The sequence below is a fragment of the Balaenoptera ricei genome, chromosome 3, assembly GCF_028023285.1.
Source record: "Balaenoptera ricei isolate mBalRic1 chromosome 3, mBalRic1.hap2, whole genome shotgun sequence".
NCBI classification, from domain to species: Eukaryota; Metazoa; Chordata; class Mammalia; order Artiodactyla; family Balaenopteridae; genus Balaenoptera; species Balaenoptera ricei.
The window spans coordinates 62,185,367-62,208,152 of NC_082641.1; the positions used below are offsets into that span (position 1 = coordinate 62,185,367).

Below are 22,786 nucleotides of genomic sequence, written 5' to 3' on the forward strand. Positions count from 1 at the left end.
TTACTTACCTTTATAATGTGTACTTTTTTTTACATTAAACCTCTCAAATTGAAGGCCCAAACTTTTTTGCCAAAACATTTTTGTTCACTTATTCAATCATTCATTCATTCAATACATGTGTATAGAATTTTTAACAGATTCTGTGCTAAGCAATGGAAGTAACACAGCCAAGACAGTCTAGTCACTGCCTTCAGATAACTTGTAATCTACCAAAGGAGTTTATATCTTATTGTTAATGTAAATTATTACAAATATTTTTGAAGTATTCCTCTAACTACAGAAAGGTATCGCTAAAGCAAAATGTACTTTACCATCATTTAAAGTCTACACGGTTTAGAGCTCTTACAACAGTGCATATACATGAACAAAAGCAATACATCAAATAATACGTCAGGTAACATTTTAGAATGATTTTAAGTCCTGCTTCTTTTTTCCCTTATGCCAATATAAAGAAAAATTATTTTCAAGGATCATACAATAATACACATTACTAAAAACAACAGCATTGATTTTCTTCTTCAAAATATTATTTCTGCCACTGAAAACTCCAAAGCATCTAGGTGGGTTTTAATCTTCATTTGTTATTTAAAAACAAAACAAATAATGTTTGCCCCTCTCTCCATACCTGAAATAAATAACAATTTCTAGGATTGGAAAAAAAAAATGTTAGTTTTGAAGCTGAAATGTAAAAGTTGCAAGTAACAGAAACAGGTTCAGAATGAATATGCCATCTCAACAAGAATAACATTCCTGTGAAGAAAGAACATATAAGAAAAAGCTTATCATCATGTGACTTATCAAAATGCTGTGCTGAGCACAATGGGTGTAGCTTCCTATAAGCTACAATGGTGCATGACTGTCTTTATGGAAATGTAACCACCCCACCTGAAAAATAAGAAACCTATCAAATCAAGACAAATTTAAAGCTGGAGGCAAGTCTATATACCTTATTTTCTACTTCACAGCCAGGAGTATGTAACAATATCTATTAAACACACATCAGGTCACATACAACACAGAACAGAGCTGCATGTGAAATTGGCATAATCTCTTATTAGAAGTCTAAAACAAAAAGAAAAAAGGCTCTCAAAAGGACAGAATTTCATTGACTTTCTGAGTAAAGCAAATAACCAGCGACTGAAATACAACATTAGCAATAGATAATGGTCATTTCTACCGAATTGAAAAAGCCTTGCATTCCAAATCAGGGCTATAAAAAGCCTCGTGATGTGTTTGGCATTCCTCTCTTATATTTCATTTTTCATTTAAAAAAATCCACAGTAAGTTCAAAACATGTTCATACTTAAAGGATCTACCTATAAAAATAAAAATCTGAATTCTAAACAAAGAAGTTAAGAGCCCTATTCCATCAAACATTTCTCCATTTGCAATTCATCTTGGTAATAGAGACAGAACCTGGGTAAATGCATATAGGACTTGAGGCAGGAGATTTTTCTTGCTCAATGCATAATTCATGTGCTCCGCCTGCAAAGTGTGTAAAATGAGAATTTCACACCGCAGCATGAGCCATGGAGCTGCAGAGAAAAGGCAGATGAAATCATATTTTACTGTGTGAATTTTATTTCTTACCCTCCCAATATTTATACAAAACCATCATTGACAAACCAAACACACTGACAGATCACCCACTGTTTCCATTGTATTAGTACTTGAGAAGAGATCAGGCAGAAAGATAGACAATTTGTTTCTGTATATTTTTTTAAATAGAGGATTAGGTTTTTAACAGCTGAGTGACTGTATTAGACTTTTATAAGGACAACAGTAACTGATCTTAAAATCTCACTACAAAAATACCTAGTTATCAATTCATCATCCTCAAATCTCCATTTGTTTCCATGGTATTCGATTATACACCTCAACACATCAACATTTCCAAAATGAAATACAAAGTCACAGGGTTAAGAAACTGATTTCTATTTAACATATTTCATTTTAAATCATAAATAAAAGATCCTGGAAATACTTATTAAGCTCCAAATAATACAAACAAAAAATGTAATAATATACCTTGTAAAGATTTTAAAAAATCTATTACGCATGTTCATCTTCATGCTGATTGGAAAAAAAAAAAAAAAAGCAAGCAGAAAAGATCTGACACAAAAAGCAGCAAAAATGCTTCCTAAGAGGAAACCATTATACAGCGGTTTGAAATTTAAAACTATAAAACAGGATAAATGGTACGTATAGATTGTCAAACCCACACTATGCTTTGAAACCAACAAAAATTCAAGGCTTATTTCTAGCCTCACAGGGCAAGGTATTTGCATGAAATATTTTCAGTTAGAATTAACAACCAAAGACAATTTAATGACTCTCTTGCCTTCAAGTCATCTAACACATCTGATTTTACAAATCTGAGGCTCACACTTACACTGTGCTTTAAAATAAAAGTACACTGCCAGCAAATTGAGACTTCTATATAAGTTAAAAAGAAGTCTAAACTGTTAAACAAATCTTCCCTATTAGATTATACCTACTTCAATAAGAAAGCTTGCTTAATGGCATTCACTTTGCTTTAAAGATCTCAATTGAAGTGAAATGATATTTCTGTTCTGAAGAAATTAAAATATGAACTAAATTGGAAAAGACATAAATTGAAAGAGGCAAGCCTTTGAATTGTCAGAGTAAAAACCAATATTCTACAATCTTCACAGAAGTTATGTAATTGCAACAATCATAAATACTTGGAAAAACACAAGTAAAACTTGTTCCCTACTTCTCAAGTAGGGCAGAAAACTAATCAGATTAGAAAATAGTTCCTTTCACTCTTATCCACAATCTATCCAAACCACATCCCATATTTACTTTATACCCAAGAATTTTTCACATGGTAGATCTTTTATTGAGGCGTATCTTAATATTTACTGACATCTGTACACTAGTCACAAGACCTGTGACCACTCCGTGGAGCACGTAAAAGATTTAATTAGCTTCTTTGCACATCTTAAAAAGGGACTAGCAAAGTTTTGTGAGATCCCTATAATGTGTGATAAAAACCACTGACAAGAGCATCTCAAACACTGCTAGGTATATATAGACAGTACTATTTTTCCCAAAGCTAGTACACATATTAATCTTTGATTCAAATATGGAAATGCTCTTAATGCTATTAGGTGCAAGTATATTAAATATATTTATTTTTCCATTGATAGATTATCATGCTTTATACACAGTTTATGTAATTAAAATGCTGTTAATATTTATAAGGAAAATACATAAAATTATTCACAATAAATTACAATTATGACTTAAAATTTTTATTTTTTTAATCACGGCTTATCTAAATCTTCAGCAGTTGGTGCATAGACACTGAAGATATAATCAGAACTACTCTATCACAGTTAAGGTGTGAAGAGTGGGACTAACAAGGTGATGGTGGAAATAACTATAGTCAGTGGGAGCACTCTAACTTACTGGCTGGTAATAAAAACACTGAAGCCTAGGTTCAATAAAGAAAAAAAAACCCTGGCAACTTAAAAAAAATATTTTAAATAAAAATTTTACCATCTGTTCAACACATAATTTTAACTACAAGCAGGATATAACTTAATTGTATCAGTAAAACACAGGATAAAGTGATATAAATCTCTTCCTGATTTAATGTAGCCTGTATTACTAATTCTTTTCTCCACTCTTCTATGTAAAAAAAAAAAAAAAAAAAAAGTTTCCTAAACACCGTGTGAAGTATGTGAAGTACTGAAAACACGGACCTTTTAAAACTAATTTTGTTACAGGTATCATTTAGGGCAAAATAATTAGTCCATAAAAAGGATTAGACTCACATTAAAATATTTATTAAATTTGGTTCAGAAAAGAACATCTACAAAGAAAAATATGCTTGCCCATCAAAATAACTTTAACTGAAGAGAAAGATAATTTTCTTTGGTCATTACTGACAATATCTGACTTCAAACGAGGACATCTCCCAATCAATAACAGAAACAAACAAACATGACACCAGAATGTATGACGGCAGTTTCGTGTCTTATGGATATGCTAGGGTATGGTGCTGAATGACAGACACTTTCGGAACATAAACAATTCAACAGTGGTTCTCACCCTCTTGACTGTCCCTACACCATTCACATGAGTAATACCCTCTAGTCAGTAATATCCTTCACTCCATGCAGTCATTCTCAACTAGAAGTGGAGGGACTACCCTTGATATAAGGCCACTTTCTCCTCAGCTTATATTTTCTGTAATAAGAGAAATGATGTAAAAGGAAGAACAAAGACACAGAAACAGAAAAGCATACAGCATAAGAACCACAAATAGTCCACTGGGATTGGAACACAAAGAAGGTTAAGACTGGAAAGGTGGGTTTGGACATGCTAGCCTGAGGAGTTTACTGAACTCAAATAACAATGAGGCATCATTATAGGTAACTTTGACATTAATCTGTAGATTAATTAATTAATTAATTAATTAATCTGCAGCTGTAGAGAAGGACTGGGGTTGGGGGAGTGTCTGAGGATGACAAAAGGCAATGGTCTATGGGCAAGGTAATGAAGAGGTGATCTACAATGGTGGTGGTAGGAGAAGAAACAGGTATCAAAAATAATACACAGGCTCTCTAAGACTTGGCAACCGTGTACACATGTAGGATGAGGGAGGGGTCAAGGACAATTATGGGTTTACAAATCTGGGAGAACAGAAAGCATGCTGGTACCAAATGACAGATCATGTCTTTGGGCTATATTAGGTTTGGGAAACCAGCATTTCCTAAGAGGTCTAAGAATTTGGTTTGAATTTGGGAAGAAAAGTTACAGTTGTAGGGATTTAGCTAGAGATGTTACCATGGAAGTAATTCAGATAAATGTTTTAGCTGAGGCTACAAGAGTTAGTGAGGGACTTCCCTGGTGGCACAGTGGTTAAGAATCCACCTGCCAATGCAGGGGACACGGGTTCGAGCCCTGGTCCAGGAAGATCCCACATGCCACGGAGCAACTAAGCACATGCGCCACAACTACTGAGCCTGTGCTCTAGAGCCCGTGAGCCACAACTGCTGAAGCCCACACACCTAGAGCCTGTGGTCCGCAACAAGAGAAACCACCGCAATGAGAAGCCCGCGCACTGCAACGAAGAGTAGCCCCCGCTCACCGCAACTAGAGAAAGCCCGCGCACGGCAATGAAGACCAAATGTAGCCAAAAATAAATTAATTAATTAAAAAAAAAGAGTTAATGAGTCTTACAACAGTAAATTGTAGAGAAAAAAAGGACTAAATTAATTCATGTCAATTAATATTTTTGAAAAAAATGTGTACTAATAAGCACTAACTTCGGGGCAATGTTCACACTTGGGTGTCAGAAGGAGGTAAAAAGTGAGGCAACCAAAAGATTAAAGGGTCAGAAAAGTCAGAAGAAAAAGGATGTAGAGAATTTCAAGTAGTATGGGAATAATCATATAAAAAGACAGAGAAGGATAAACTAAGAGAAGGTCACTGGGTTTGGAGAAAGATCATGGCTGACTTTTTCAGAGAACAATATCTGTAGGAAGTGATAGGAGTAGACACCAATTTAAAAGGGACTAAGAAATAATTGGGTTAAAAAGTAGTGGCTGGAGAATATCTAGATTATTCTTCTGAACTCTCACTTTCACACATTCTCTCTGTCTTTCTCTTCCACTCCCTTCTCCTCTCTTTAGGTGCTAGGAAAGCCTTGAGTGCTTTGGTTGGTGGAGGAGAAATTAATGAAAAAAGAGATTGAAGGCACAATGGACGCAGACGATTATCCGCAAAACAAGGCCAAAAGGAAATACGACTTATTCTTGGCTATGTGGATAGGGATAGCTTACTCAAAGCTCCATTCAAAGAAAAAGGAGGAGGGTAAATCGAGATTGTGTGTCAGAGAGCACAGAGGTAGGATATGCTTACAGTGAATATCAGCTCAGTCTTCTGCAAAAAGTAGATGGGGTCACAGGCTGCAGGTAAGGGGTCACACCTGAACGTTAATTCCTAACTTGAATGGTATAAAAAGAATTGGAAAATGCAGGAGACATAAGAGTTACAAAAGATTTTCGGTTCTTTTTAGCACTGGTGTTCTGTAACTCTAATACTGTTGGTCTCTCAGGGAATTAACGTTCAAGTTAAAAGATGTTAACACTGCTGTTTTATATTCATACAGGGCTTTACATTGATCTTTCACATTTGATTTTTTGTAATAGCACTTGAAAAAAGCAGAGTAGGTATTAGCATTTCTACTTTATAGATGAGGAAACTGAAGCATAAAGATATTATCTTCCAACAAGGAGAACATTATACCTATCTCATAGGACCACCATAAAATGAACTGTTTTTAAAGCCATATATTCATGATACCCTCAAAGTCCCATTTTCATGCTCGATATCCCCAAAATACATTGTCCAAGTGAAAGAAAAGGAAGAGAGAGAGTAAAAGTATAGATTTAGTTGGGCTGCAGATTTAAGGCAGATGAGTTTTCAGCTCTAACATACTGTCATGCTAAATTAAGGTAAAGCACCCACCATCTGCCTTCATTACTCATAATTTAGAGCAGAAGCCACAACACTTGGTGCAAGGAGGACTTTCCTACAATTACAGAGTTGCCCATTATTAGAAAACTGGTACACTTGTAATTGCATGGTACACTTCAAATCACTCAGAAAGAAATAGAAAGAAAAAAATAGTTATGGTGGCTCCAAGGTGGAGAATATAAATTAAAACAAACAAGCTTATCTGCCTGTTACTGACAGGAAAGGCATTATAATATAGAGAAAATGAACTATATAAGCAAAACACATAGACATAAAACTATCAACAATGTGAGTAAAACCTGAATTTCTCAAGAGTCTTGGCTCACTGCATTACTTTGAAATTTTATACTGCTGTTCTACAGTAAAATATTTTCAACTATTAAGAGATTTAATCTGATCATTGAACGCACCAAAGAAGAAATAAATTGAATCTCTGAGCTGGGGTACCTCTGTGGCATTCTAATGGGGTCCCCTAAAGCCCAACGCTATATAGGCACTAAAGTCTACAATTTTTCAACTTCTACAAAACTTCATAAGAACAACTCACTTTAATTCCACCCACTTCCCATCATTTAATTTCTTGTTTGGTCATTTTAAAAAACACAGATTTCTTATTCTGGGTTGTACTTTCAATTTCTAAAGCTCCTCTATTTTATTTATTTATTTAATTAATTTTTTAATAAGTGGTTTTTAAAAATTTTAATTAATTAATTAATTAATTTTTGGCTGCCTTGGGTCCTCGTTGCCGCACGCGGGCTTTCTCTAGTTGTGGCGAGCAGGTGCTACTCTTCCTTGCGGTGCGCGGGCTTCTCATTGCGGTGGCTTCTCTTGTTGCAGACCATGGGCTCTAGGTGCGTGGGCTTCAGTAGTTGTGGCACGTGGCTCAGTAGTTGTGGCTCTCAGGCTCTAGAGCACAGGCTCAGTAGTGTGGTGCACGGGCTTAGTTGCTCTGCGGCATGTGGGATCTTCCCAGACCAGGGCTCGAACCCGTGCGCCCTGCACTGGAAGGCGGATTCTTAACCACCGCGCCACCAGGGAAGCCCTAAAGCTCCTTTATTTTAAATAACATCTTAAGCTTTTTGTAATTTAAGTAGAAAATGAGAGGATATCAAACTCACTGTGTGGTTAAGTTTTTATAAGAGGCCAGATTAATAAACCTAAAAATCTCTAAGATTTTATGTGAATTTTTGAAAAATAAAAATCCTAGATTATATACTATACATAGATATGTTTTAAATATAAATTCAAGTTTCAAATAGGTTTTACAATATTCAAGAATATTTGAAATAAGGTAAGACAGATACTAACCAATTTTTAAGCATGCTTGTTCTTTTTTTTTTTTTTTTTTTAAATACGCTTATTCTTTAACAATAAATCTCTGGATGAAGGAGGGCAATTATTACTTTGATGAATTTATTTTCATACTTGGCTACTCAAATGACATTAAAGAAATTCATGTTACCAAAACAAATAAATGAAAAATATAGTAGGTTAAAAAGAAACTGAATTCAGTAAAGGGCAAGGTGTGACCATATTTTCAACATATGGAATAATACATTTATTTATAAAAACCACTGCATTTGAAACCTAGCAACCCCATGATCCATTTATAGGCAGGGAATAATAATTAAAGATCAGAAAGATATGTATTAGGTCTGAATTGTGTATTAAAAACTACACTTTTCCAATTCATGGTTTTATTTTTTTGCTGCTAAGCAGACAACTTTTGGTGTTACAAATATTATACCAAAAAGCGTAATCATTCTGTTATAAGTGGCTCTTGCATTTGTTTTAAATATATGGCTATTGCATTTTTATTAACTATTAAAGAATGCATACTCTTTAATTAAACCTTTAAACATATTCTATTATCCAAATGCCTAATATTTTTTTAAAAAGCATATTAGTCTCAATTTCTTATGATGCATGTACATTTATATTTCTTTGCTCAATACTATCTCTGTGACTTCCCTTTACTTCCCCTTTGGCAAAAGCCTCCCTTGTCACATCACAGCCAAGAACAAAAATGTCATACTCATAACACTGAGGTCTCTAATTTTTGCTGGAAAGGGTGAGGTTAAAAAAAGTTTTTAACTTCTCTGCAGAGCTGAATTATAAGGGAAGTGATAATCCAGAAAAAAACAAAATAAAATCACAGGTGTGGATGAGTAAAGATGGTGTTTGTTTTAGTTGTCAGTGACATATTAAATTCCTTGCCTGGTTTCTTTTTTTTTTTTTTTTCCTTTTTTAATCCATTTATTTATTTATTTATGGCTGTGTTGGGTCTTCGTTTCTGTGCGAGGGCTTTCTCTAGTTATGGCAAGTGGGGACCACTCTTCATCGCAGTGCGCCGGCCTCTCACTATCGCGGCCTCTCTTGTTGCGGAGCACAAGCTCCAGATGCGCATTGCCTGGTTTCTTGATTCTCAACAAAACACAAATTTTCAGAAATATTTATTCGCAATTGGGAAAAGACTATAAGACTATTTATTTTCAGTTACAAAAATTGGTAATCTCTTACCTGAGTAACTTTTCTGGATTCAGATTCACTTTCAGATTCTGATTCTGATTCAGAATCTGAAGAACTGTCTTCTATTGAACTAGATTCAGCATTGGAAGAATCTGAAGTTTTAGAGTTTTCATTTTCCTTATCCACATCTTCAGAATCACTAATCAGAATAATAAATTTTGAAATATTAGATACTTATATAAACAAGTTTAAGTAGTTTGAAAAAACAAATGACAAGTGTTACCATTCGTCCATTTTGGCTGTGAATCAAAATCTTTATAGAGAAGTGTATTTCACTGAGAACCATTTCTTTTTAGTGTACAAAAAGACAGTAAAAATGGTTTTAAAACTCCAGAACATGTTACATGAAATAATGATGAAGGTAGTATTACCTATAACCAAATAAATCAGAACCCATTCAAAACTAATTATACCACATCACACACAGTTCAAATGCAAAAGGTTATAAAATAACACTGAATGATATAATAAGTAGAAAATAATTAATAATTAAATGTTTGATTTACCAGAAATACACATTAGGTGCTAACATTAACAACTTCAAAGATAGGCTGATTTTAAAATGCTGTTTCAAAATACTAAGTGTTCATTAACAAATTTAAATATTTACACATCAACTTTTGCTAAAATAGACTTGCATTTTATAGATTTTTCTGTCCAAGAAAATTATTAACATATGTCCCCTAATGTGACCCTTAAACATATTATATGAGAAAATGTTAACCGGTTCAGAACAGAATTCTTCTAATGTACTAAGTCTTACTAAAAATGTAAGATTATCAGATATAAAGTTTTAAAATACCAAACGATCAAACCTAAGTGCTGATGCTATTCATTCATTTGTTCACTCGCTCCCTTACTTAACAAATATTTACTGACTGCCCACCATATTGTTGGCACTATGTTAGGTGCTAAGGATAACAGAGGTTAGTAAGATACAGATGATCTCCATGTACTCCCGTATAGAGTCTACCGTCCATTGGAGGATACAGAGAAGTAAGCTGGCAGTGACAATAAAGCATGGAAAATAATAAGTAATAAAGTATATTGTGTCATGAGAACACCTGGAGGAGCATCTAAACAAACTTGACCGAGAGTGGGAACGCTTCTAGAGGAAGAGACACATGAGTTGAAAAAGAGAAATAAGGCAGGCAGAAGGCAAGGGAAGTAGGTCTCCAAGAAGAGATAACATGTAAGATAGCCAAAAGGTCTTCTCTCAGGGGAAAAGAGATGCCTTGTGGTCTTTTTTATTTGCTCAAATTTGAAGGTCTAGTTCTCTTTACCGTGTGTGTGTGTGTGTGTGTGTGTGTGTGTGTGTGTGTGTATTGTTCTAAAAATCCACTTCGTTAAAAAAAAAAAAAATCTATCTTGTGCCAAAGACTATTAGGCACTTCATAAGCAACTATCTAATTCAGATGTTCTAACATATTCTTACTGGGCACATTATTATCCTATAATATTCAGGAAAGTTAAGTAACTTGCTCAGGGACACACAGCCAGGAGGGGTGGAATTGGAATTTAAACTCAAGTCTGTCTTGCTATAAAGACCATATTTTCTCCACTACCCAATACTCTTTCCCTTCAAATGAAAATACTTTGGAGTATAAAACTCAAAGTTAGTCATAAATAGTTATGATTACTAAAGGGTGGTTTTGAAGATACTTAAAGCCCCTTAGCTTTAAAAAATTATCATATAGTTATACTGGCAAAGTTTTTAAAAAAAATTCTAAGAGACAAGCAGAAAAACACACAGGGAGGGAGAGTGGTGAGGCAAGGGAAGAATCGATATTTCCCTGAATTGAATTTTGTGGAGGAAATATGATTGCTATTTATTAAAAATGGAGTCATGGTAACATCTCAGAGCACATGTAATTATATTTGATGACTAAAAAGTATGTTGTTGTTTTTTCTTCCCCTAGCAAAGAATGGCAATTTATTATCCCCCATTTAATGGTTAAAACATATACTTAAAAATATAAGGTTTAGAATGTATCTGAGATTTCCTTTTGTATAATAAACAATTTTTAAAAATTCAAACATGGGTTAAAAAAAAAGTCCATTTCTGAAGAAAAAAAGCATGAAACTAATACAATTTATGATTATAAATTTCTAGTATATTTATTTTTGCTATTGGAAAGGACAGTGCACTGAACATAACTTCCCTTTCTAAGAAATGACACTTTTTATAAACTATGTATTATAGATATTCTGATATTAAATTAGAAGCAAAGAACTTCTAAGAAAAGGCTACTACAAACCAAGTAACTCGCTTGCTGCAACAAGTGAATGATTCTGAATATATTTAACTTCTAGCCTTTAAGATAAGATTTTGAAGGTAAAAGTGTTATTTTGCTTTGCATCACTCAATTTTGATGGGTAATTATTGTTTACCTTACTGCTTAGAGTTTCAGATGTTAATCTAATGAAAAGAATTTACTGGTAACTAGCTTTTTAACTTTGCAATGATGAAAAGCCTGTATTAATTTAACCTACAGATTTCATTTGTTCTGAACAGGAAAAACAATATAAATCACTTTTAAAATCATTAAATCCTGACTTAAATTAATAAAGTCATAATTAGAGCATTCTGCTGTGTTTGTTATGGAAGTGGCAGGGCGAGCTGCTTTAATTACTGTCTGTAATAAAAGGAGCAGAGAGCGTACTGCGCCCCAATCAGTGCTGTCAGCCAAGACTGAGCTAGGCTGCAAGCTCATCAAGTGCGCGGGCAGCAGGCTCCCAGGGAAAGGGCCATCGTGTCTGCAGAGGCCACTCACTGACAGCAGTGGGGAAAACAGACTCAGACAATCCAAGGTATCAGCCCCAATTACTCAAAATTTTAATGACACTTTAATACATGATAATGTTGTTGATAATGGGAGATCTTAAAAAGTGCTAACACTTAAATATCTTATGACCGTCTTCCTTCACAGCCCCTGACTCTAATATTTGGATCATAATCTTTTTAATATAACATTATTTAGAAAAATCAATTGTCTTAGTTACATAATGGCAAAGTGTTGAAGGATTTAATTTTCACCCTCAGCAAAATTGCTTCAAAAGGTAATTAAGTGTTTCATACCGACTGCTTGATCACTTAACTCAGCCTTCCAAGGTTACACCAATTTTCAAAATGTAACCCCAAGATTTTTTCAAGTTCAAAATGAAAACTGAGCATTACAAGTAAGAGAATAATATGAATTAGTATTTTAAATTAATATTACAAGATTTAAAATCTGTTTGGGAAAAAAAAACACACACACACTTATTTTCTCACTCAATGTTAGACCGGGGGAAAAGACCACAGAATGTTTTTGAAGGAAATTCTGACAAAATAATTCACCTTTTTCCTTTGGTTTTGGAGTTCTTCTTGGCTGCTCTTCTGTTTTCTGCCTCTGACTCACTTCCACTCTCACTCTCGCGCTCACTGGAGTCCTCACTGCTGTCTCCTTCCTCGTCTTGTTCCCCACTTTCACTTCCAGATTCACTCTCTGAAAAAAAGATATCCAGATGCTCCTTGATTTATAGCCATTTAATTATACATAAGGACACAAGTAAGTGTCAACATTCATCACAAATGAAACCAGATGCTGAATTTTAGTTTGGTGGACCCCGGGTGTTCCACATTTCCTATTTCTGCCCTCGGGGCACTTAGACTCCTGAACCCTGCGGCAGGGTAAGTATGGCGGGACTCCAGTGCACAGAGGAGGCACTCTGCTAGTGAGTGGGGAAAGGCAAAGAAAAGATCAACCAACTAAACCAAAGTGAGCCTATCTTGCTTTTCAAACCCATAAGTATTTTAGCTATGGCAAAAACTTTTTATTTAAAGAATGATTATGAGGATGATATAAGAATAAAGAAATAATTTTAATTCCTCTACTTATAATGAGAAATTTTATTTAGAGAAAAGGAAAGGATTGTTGAATTTTCTTAGGAACCAATTTTGAGAGGGAAATGAGTCATTCAAATCGTCTTCAAAAATTCCTAAATTCAAAGGCGATAAAGCAACATCACTAATTAAAAAGCACTTATTTTAGCTAGTATAGGAGTCTTCCGTAGGTCAAAGAAATGATAAAGTTACACTGAGGCACTATATAGTTAAATGTTTTATGAATAAATTATGGTATACTAGGGCTTTTTGCAGAAGTGATACATATAGTATATTTATGTGTATTTTCAACATGAAGCATAATTTTTTACTAGTTGAAATGATTATAGGTGCAGAGTTGTATCCTAGATAAGAGGACAAACTGTTGTCCCGGCCTATGATCTATCTGATGAAATGTCCTCAGGCAGGAATGTAACCTCTAGTTAAAACAGTATTCTAATAGGTAAATAATAGCTACTTTATGAGGATTAATTCATGTATCACAGCGAAAAGCTAGGAGTGCCTATATTCTTTTGGAACAGCTTGAAGTGGTTATAAGCATGAGTTCTCAAGCTGGAATGTCCGAGTTCAAACCCTGGCCCTGCCGTGTACCAAGTTGTAAGACTGAGCAAGTTATTCAGCCTCTCTGGGTCTCAGTTTTCCTTTCAGCAAAGGCTACTTCAAAGAGCTGTTGTGAAGATTAAATGATTTGAAACATGTAAAGGTGATTGGGACACAACAGTGCCTGCCACATGGTAAGGCACTCTTTATCATCAGCTTTTACAAAGAGCAAAATTTATTTTACCCAAACTTTACAAAGGCAAAACAAAACTGCTGAATAAAAATATTTTGAATTTGTTGTGATATCAAAGTTAAGCACACGTACATATTAACTTAGATAAATCATTTATGCTATAGATGAATGAATAAATAAATAAATAAATAAATAAATAAGAAAGTATAGCATCTAAGTTACTTTCTCATGTTATTACATGGGAGTTCAACATGAATCTGGGTCCAGTTCACTTCAGGCACTATTTAAATTTTCAAGTTAGGAAAATCCTTGAGGAAATTCGTTTATCCTCAAGAAGGCATGCTCACTAGAAAAAAACTGGTAACTTCTAATGAGAAAAGTTCTCTCTTTCCTCTGGTAGCCAGAATGGAACTCCTGCCATATGACTCCCTATTATAAGTACTCAGATAATCCCATGAAAAGCCATAATGTTAATGGAATATTTCAAATATGTATTGAAAGAGGTTAGACTCTAAACAGACAGGAGCTTGTGAATAAATGGGATGGAGACAAATATCTATATGAAACACTCAACTACATAACATATCTTTCTCAATGGTCTATATCATTCCTGAAATTCCATATTTTTTAGCATTAACTCTTTGGATTGAAGTAATTTCCCCCATTTTTCAGCGTTATTACTTCAGAAGGTAATGCACCACAGATTAACTTATCAGATACTGAAAACAAAGATTTTGACAGGGGAAACAGAGGAAAAAATGAATGAATTACCTTAATGTCAGGTAACGGAGTGACCAAGTAATAGTGAGCAGCCCTGGCTTCCCAAGGAATAAAGGTTTCAAAAGAAAGAGATGTCATTTGGTCTTGGATCAGATAAGTTTACTAGGTTAACTGTTAATAAGAGTATGTAACTCCTATATATACTTTATTATGCAAATCACTCAGACTTTCAGTATTGAAGAGACTTAAAAAGCATCTAACTCTACCCCTTCAGTTATCAGATATAGAGAAGGTAAGTGCCTTATTCAATTTGCTTGGCTAAAACTCAGGACTTCTAGATCCTTCCTGTTTAGTATTTTTTTCATTGCATGTGGTTGCCCTCAATCTTTTTAGCTCTTTGTTTCTTTATAATACACAAGAGATTTATTAATTTTAGCTTTCATGTAGAAGTAAAAGAGTAAAAAATGGATAAGAACAGACTGCTCAAGGTTAAAAATAAACTTTACATTTTATTGGGGGTTGGCCATAAAGTTCGTTTGGGTTTTTCCGTAACAGCTTACAGAAAAACCCGAATGAACTTTTTGGCCAACCCAATACAAAAGAAAAGTTACTTTTAAAGGCCCCACTAAAGGCTTATCAAATATAAAATTACATTTTTCAATATGCTAATGAATATCACAGGCAGTGTGGGTTAGAATTCAGAAAAGCATGCGTTCCAGTTTCAATTCTATCATTTATTAGCTGTGGGTCCAAGAGGCAATGTCAAATGAAAAGGCGTTAGAAATTACTTTGAAAACAGTGATACGTAAGTGAAAGGAATTATTGTAATGGTATAAACTTCATTTAAACCAGCTTGTTGAATATTATGTTCTAGGCCTTATTGGTCTATAGGAAGCACAGTATATAAGCTATAGTGAACAATGCTTTTCAATGAATTAAAACCCCACCGTCACTGCTGCTCTCAGAAGAGTCCTCCTCCTCCTCCGCAGATTCAGAATAAAATTTCTTATCAGGATTCTCTTTCTTTGCTTTTCCTGCTGGGGTCCATTCTTTTGCCTGATTAAAAAAAAAAAAGTAAAAATGTAAATATCAATGAATTCTCATTAAGGGATTCAGTCTTCAGGTAAACTTAGTCATTCAGAATATACTCTGTGAACCCAGAAGGAAGTTTAAAGCCTCAACAGAGAAGGCAACTCTGAGAATCCTGACACTGGTTCGTTCCCCTTTACCCCTAAGCAGAGGAACATAAACTCTCACGCAGAGCCTATTATGTTAGATCAACAACCTTGTTGTAACATATGATTTTAAACATTTGTGTATTTGTTGGTCTACAGAAGATTTAAACTAAAGTAAGATAGTCTAGAAGAGATGAGGGCAATTAGAGGCAGACACAGTAAGAGCAGTAAGAAATTCAAGTTCACAGCTTGATACTGAGGTAAAAGAAAAAAAGAAAGAAAATATTTAGTGTAGGCAATAAATAGCCCATACCATCTCAAGAGCCTGAACCCTGGGGTATCTTGGGGTTCTATCAAGACAGAATCTTGGCTTCTGTCTTTCTCTTCTATCCTAAACATCTAATGTATCAAGAAAGCCTATAACCACCACCTTGGTCAGAGCTCTCTCTCTCTCCCGGATTACAACAGTCCCTAACCGGCTATGTTGTATCTATGCCCACCTCCCATCTCCCATTCCAAGTTGGCTCAACACAGCAGCTAGAATGATTTGATTAACTCTAGTCAAGTCCCTCTTTGTTTGAAATGCTGCGAAAGGCCTCCCATTCACTCGGAAAAAATGAAGTTCTTACAGCACTCTGCTCAGCCCTACGTGCCTGAGGTCCCCTCGGTCCTCCCGCTGTTGCTCTCCCTCCTGCCCACTGCCCTCCAGCCACTCCTTACAGTGTCTTCAAACACCCCAGGCATGCTCCCCTCTTCAGGCCTTTCCTCAAAGCGGTTCCTACTTCCAATATCCTCCCCCACACGACTTGCGTGGCTCATTCCCTTACCTCCTTCAATTTCCTGTACAAATGCCACCTCAGGGAGGACCACTCTACTTAAAATTCCAACCTCCCATGCCTGGTACTTCTGATCTTCCTCTGCTCTAGTCTTTTTTTTTTGGTCACAGCACTTATTACTTTCTAACATACTACTGTATACAATTTATATATTTAACTGTCAGTCTATCCCTGCTAGAATGTCAGCTTCTGGAGAGCAGAGATGTTTGAATATTTCGTACTCTGATATATCTTAAATGTGTCTGGCACAATAATCATTAGTTGGGTGATAGCATCTTAAAAACTTTAATACAGTGTATTAAAGTAAAAGAAATTTTTTTTATAGTGTGACTTTGATTCATTAAGAAAAAATTAAATCATGTTTCATACACTCTCTTTTAAAGGGCAAGAAAATGTATATTTTTTAAAAGGTCAAGAATGGTTAAGACTCATTTATTTATCACACTTTTGAGCTTCTACTATGTGCTAGCCTGCTAGAGTAACATTTTGTTGTAAAGAAATTTATAGTAGGACAGAGGTTCTTATTCAAGAGGGGTTCTCAGCACTGGATATATGTCAGAATCACCTGAGAATATTTTTAAAAATACTAATACCAACAATAAAAATACTAATACTAAAAAAGCTAATGCTTGGGATTCACTTCCTAAGATTCTGATTTAATTGGTCTGGTGCAGGTCTGACATAGGTTTGTTTTTTTAAAGATCTCTGTATGATTATAGTGTACAGCTAGGTTTGAAAACCACTGACCTAGAGGGCTTATGGGCTTAAGATATGTTGCTTAAAAGGATAAGCTTCAGTAACTTGGAAAACTATCTGGACAATAATAGAAAAATAAGTAAAAATTACTCAAATATATTTGAATAAGATACTAACATAAGATCAGCAGTATTCCTTTCTTTTTTTACGTATATTTAAAATGCTCTGTCCTCCAGTTACAAATAAAGATGGTATTCTATAAACAAATTTCTCCTATATTTAATGAACAGTGAAGTTCATATTTTTCTTAAATCCAAATAAGTAATATTTTTCTGAAGGCTAGTAAAAAGTGTGTGAGGTTAATTTATAGGAAAAAAATTACTTAATTAGACTATGGCTTTCAGGGTAAGACTGAGTCAACATATAAGGAACATCAGGCCCTTATGCTCAAAGGGGTATATTATTTTGACATGGCCATGGACTCTCTATTCATGGAGTTTTAGGTTTTAAAGGGTAAAGACTAACAATAAAAATATTTTACTTTTCGTCATGGTCTTTTATGACTATGATAATTGTATCATTCTAAGCAAAAGAAATAACAGGGAAAAGAGAAGAGGAAAAGAATAGCAAGGCACTAATTTGAAAGTTCCTATGTAGGATAAAATACTGATAGTAACTGATAGTAGATGTGTTTATAAAGCAAAATACCCTTGATATGCAAAAGACAGTTTTTCTGTAACTGGGGAGAAAAGAACTTCCTAGAACTAAGCAAAAAAAAATTATAAAGAATCTTGAAAACTTACTGGTGTCATAATATAAATATATATCATATATGATATCCTGGAAATGGTAGTATGCAATACAAAGTGACTTCTAGTGTCAATGTGACTAGGTTTCATGTTGTTTTGATTAAAATATCAGATTATCTAAGCCTAGGCCATTATTCTTACTAAGTTATATTTCATAGTAACAAGATGTGACCCTGTAAGATCACTTTATAGTAAAACTAGGATAACACATGTATTACGTGCATGAAATACACTGACGGGACTTTAGAGGGGTGAGGTAGAATGAAAGACTATGCGAACAGTACTTTCTGCATTGTTGCAGCTGCATCTTATAATAAAACTATGTGCATTATTTTTATATTTACTTGAGTCTCTATAGTATAATTTTAAGTCAGTATGTCCAGAGACCAACAGACTGAAACTGTTTTCTGCATGGCATCAACGGAGAGTGACATTTTTTTCCAACCAAGTTCTATCAATTATAATTATCCTCCATAATAAGCTACCAATTATTAATTTTCACAATGTAGTCAGCAAAATGAAAAAGAAATCAATTTGTATCTGTTGAACTGGACAGGTGAAATGAATATAAGAAAATAGGTTGTTTAAGTACTGTCCCTATAAGATAGTTAATGCTTAGAAGAGCACATGAAAATAGAAGCCAGCCAACCAACCAATCTATCAGCCAATATAAGGATACTGCTGAGACCAAATTAAATTGCATGGCATTGTTATTAATTTCTGAGATGATAAACTATTTTTATTTTACTTTTTTTTGGTGGATTGGGCAGCAAGGAGGAAGGATAGGGCGGAAGCGGGGGTAGGATAAAAGGATGATGCTACTTGGACCAAAACATTACGTACCCAACAATGAAAAGGACAGAACCATAAAAACAACAAACAGACATAGAAATTAGGAGAGACAGTATTTCTGTGAAAGAATCATAACAAAGAACATGCTCTTTGTATTCTGGCACCTGACCAAAAGTTTCACTAGTAAGCCAATTTTTTTGAAGAATACTTAAGCGTAGTATGTAGATTTGAGGGGAAATCACCAAACTTAGTTGCAAGGAGGAGCATGCAACTTGTTTTTTTTTTTTTTTTTTTTTTAAATAACTGAAGAAGCAGGGTTTTTTTTTTTTTTTTTTTTTTTAATTTTATAGCTACTTTTATTTTTATTTATTTATTTATTTTTGGCTGTGCTGGGTCTTCGGTTCGTGCGAGGGCTTTCTCTAGTTGCGGCAAGTGGGGGCCACTCTTCATCGCGGTGCGGGGACCGCTCTTCATCGCGGTGCGCGGGCCTTTCACTATCGCGGCCCCTCCCGTTGCGGGGCACAGGCTCCAGATGCGCAGGCTCAGTAGTTGTGGCTCACGGGCCCAGCCGCTCCGTGGCATGTGGGATCTTCCCAGACCAGGGCTCGAACCCGTGTCCCCTGCATTAGCAGGCAGATTCTCAACCACTGCGCCACCAGGGAAGCCCGCAACTTGTTTTTAGTAAGTTTTATAATTTAAAAAATCATCTCTAAATAGAGATAATTTGTCACAGCATGAAAACAGTGGTGTTAAATACTAAGGATAGTACAGATTTGCAAACAAGCTCAAGCTTCCTCTCCTCATGTTACATAACAAAATGCAGTAAGAGAATGAACAATGGACTCAGATAAGGGTTGGAATCCCAATTCCATCACTTACTAGCTATGGGAACTTGGGCAATTTACTTAAGTTCTCTGAACCTTGGTTTCATCATCTGCAGAATGGGAATAACAATAACGATCACTTATAATCATTATGAGGTTTAAACAAGATAATGTTTATAAAACTATCAAAGTACACTCCAGGGTCTGCTAAATGGAGCCATTATCAGCTATTATTGCTCTTGCCACACTCCAAAGCCAGACAAGTTTGTGTAGTTAAGAGAAACATATTTCTCAAAAGAATCAAATTAAATGGCCATGCCTGGGGAATTCCCTGGCGGTCCAGTGGTTAGGACTTGATGCTTTCACTGCTGTGGCCCAGGCCCAGGCCCTGGTTGGGGAACTAAGATCATGCAAGCTGCGCAGTGTGGCAAAAAAAAAAAAAAAAAAAAAGCTATGCCTGTTATAGAAATTCTTCTATTTAAAGTAATATTTTTTTTCCATTGTATATGGAAAAATTAGGCAAGAAGATTAACTGACTTTCTCATAGGAATTAGTGAGAAAGACCGGTTATCTGAATCCTAGTTCAAAATATGTGTTCTACCAGAAAAGCATCCAGGATGTAATACCTAACTGTTCTTTTTTATTAATTCTACTTAAAAAAGTAACGGATATATTTCACATAATCAATCTCTAAAGACAATCAGAAGACCCCTCTCTTTATTTCTCTTGTTTATATAAGAAAGAAAGAGATAATACTAGGAAAGAACACTAATTCTCTTACTTTAGTGGCCAACATGTTTTAAAGATCTAGGAAAAGGTTATTTATATAGAGAGCTTTTTTTTTTTAATGTGAAAGCAACATATTATTCATTTTAATTGTGACCTTGTGTAAGGACATTTTTGGTACATGATGCTTCCTATTTATGTTTAGGCTTCACGTAAAAAAGGTTCATCAGAAAATCGAGAAGAACACTTTGTATGGTTTTTCTGGAAGAGACAGCAAAAATGATTTAGAAAACATTAACAGGAAGCTTACGAATCTCTAAACTAAGTAGGAAAAGCTCAACCCAATGAAACTAAATATCTTAGAAATTGAATCTACACAACTACAAATGCAATACCACAAATGTGGGTGGCACTGATGCAGAGAATTCCATTCTCTATTTCCTTGAAGAAAAGGAACAGTACATGTACAACGACATAGGAATACTACAATATTTACTTCCCATAGCAGCAAGATATATCTAACACATTACATTTAGAAATACCAGAACAATTTTCAATCCCCCAAAAAAGCTTTTATATAAAACAATAGTTATTCCAGAATCTCCCACTGCTTGACAAAATTAATTTCAGAAAGGTCAACTTACCAACTCTATTACTTCTACATTTCGAACTGATGGGTCAGGCGCCACCTCTGGCCAATTAGATAATTCCAGGTACCCAGTAGCTTTAGTGTTGAGAGTATGAGACAAAGTGCCAAGCTGGTAATGATCCCTACCTATTAAAATAGAGGAAAATATAAAATAAACAATATGAGCTGTATATAACAGAGAACAATCCTAATCAGAGCTCAAGGTAATTGGCATATTACCTCAAATGTCAAGGAATAAATATAAACTAGGAAGCTCTTTATAGGTCAAAAAACTGATTTCAGTCCATAGATTACAATAATCTCCCCCATAATGGTCAATAAAAAAGCTAATCAGTCAGTGTGTTTAGAGGTGTTGCTCTGTTTGTAGCTTCTCTAAAAATTACTTTACTGTGAATATTAAGAATGACAGCACAGTTAAACAATCCATATACATGTCTTGCTACAAACGCATTCGGAATTTTAATAGTTTTTCTACAAAACTGAACTGCTTTTTATCGCTTTACAACAATTAAATAAGAAATAATATGAAAACCAAAGTATATAATCATTTGATTCCCACTGTAATGGCTACCTGTTAAACTGAGAAAATAAACACTCCTTTTAAAACGCTGGGGAAAATAAGTCAACTTCCATCTTTGAAAAGCAAACAAATATAAAGGGATATTTTTATGAAACAATTCTTCCTGGAAAAGCTTATGTTAGTGTACACAGAATATTTATTGAATAACAACTAAGTATTAAGGGGAATTATATACGCATTAAACAAAGCTATCTATTTAAAACAGAGATGAAGTCAATGTCTGCAAGAACAACATAGCTTTTATCTATTGTTCAGCCAAATCATCTGGTTAGAATAAAAATAAAATCAGAAGATTGAAATTATTTAGGTAAATAAGGTCTATAAAAACATGAACTACTATAAAGCTTGCGTTGGAGAACAGATGAATGAGTAGAAAGCACACTGTTCTTATATATTTACATATGCTAATCAATTATATTTTCTAAGAGATAAGTTTTAAACATGTTAGAAATGGGATATAATGTCATAATTTTTTAGACAACAAATATTTTGCAGGTATATTCTGATAATAGTACCTTTAAAAGGAGACTCAAGCAGTGGTGCGGGTTTTTGAGCCAGGAATATTTTTTTGGCATATTTACTTAAAGCTCCACTCTTCTCATTCGGAACAATAAGCTGCCTAATAAATCTTGTACGGTCTCTGATGTCGTAGTTTTGATCATACTTGCCGAGATTTAATATGTACTGGGTAAGCAATTTTGTCTGTTGGAGAAAAACAGAACAAGATGAGAATAGTTATTTATGATTATTGATAACTCTGGATAAACATATTTAAAGAGGTAATAAAAATGAATGGTTATGTCAAACAAATGTTGTTCCATAGGGAATATGCATTTCTAACGCTGCAAATGGAATTCTGAAGCCAAAGCACATGTCCTCTTCAGTATTGGGGAGGTGAATGCTGAGTACTGAGAAGCAGCCATGTGCTAGATTATTAAACTGCTGAAGTGGAAAGAAAGGCATCATTAAAAAAATAATCATATATGGCAAACCCGCTGAAGGGTCTACGTGAGAATAATGAATGTGGAAATACAACTAAAAACATGGCACTCAAAACTTAATCGGAAAAATATGCAGGACATCAAAACATCAGAGAGTATTAGGGGGCTGGCAAACTGCTTCTCCTGAGGTGTGTTTTATGAAGAGATACTGTCCCTGGCATAAGCAGTGTCTGCACTCTGACTGCACTCAGTTACTTTACCCTGAATTATGACCCATTAAAGCAGACACATGAATCACTGAACTGGATTACTGCAAATTATTTGCAGTGCATTTAGCTGTTACTTTTTCATAAAAGCAAGCTGCTGATGCCCTCTAA

General features: G+C 34.7%; 1 protein-coding gene across 1 annotated transcript in view; it reads right to left on the reverse strand.

Annotated features, from left to right (window-relative positions):
- The window catches only part of AP3B1 (adaptor related protein complex 3 subunit beta 1), a 268,218-nt gene that overhangs the window by 84,240 nt on the left and 161,192 nt on the right, over positions 1-22,786 (reverse strand). Inside the window, exons 16-20 of the mRNA XM_059916615.1 lie at positions 21,984-22,170; positions 20,884-21,014; positions 15,329-15,437; positions 12,383-12,530; positions 9,034-9,181 (exon numbers count right to left, since the gene is read on the reverse strand). Coding sequence (XP_059772598.1) covers positions 9,034-9,181; positions 12,383-12,530; positions 15,329-15,437; positions 20,884-21,014; positions 21,984-22,170 — 723 coding nt within the window. The remainder of the gene's footprint in view (positions 1-9,033; positions 9,182-12,382; positions 12,531-15,328; positions 15,438-20,883; positions 21,015-21,983; positions 22,171-22,786) is intronic.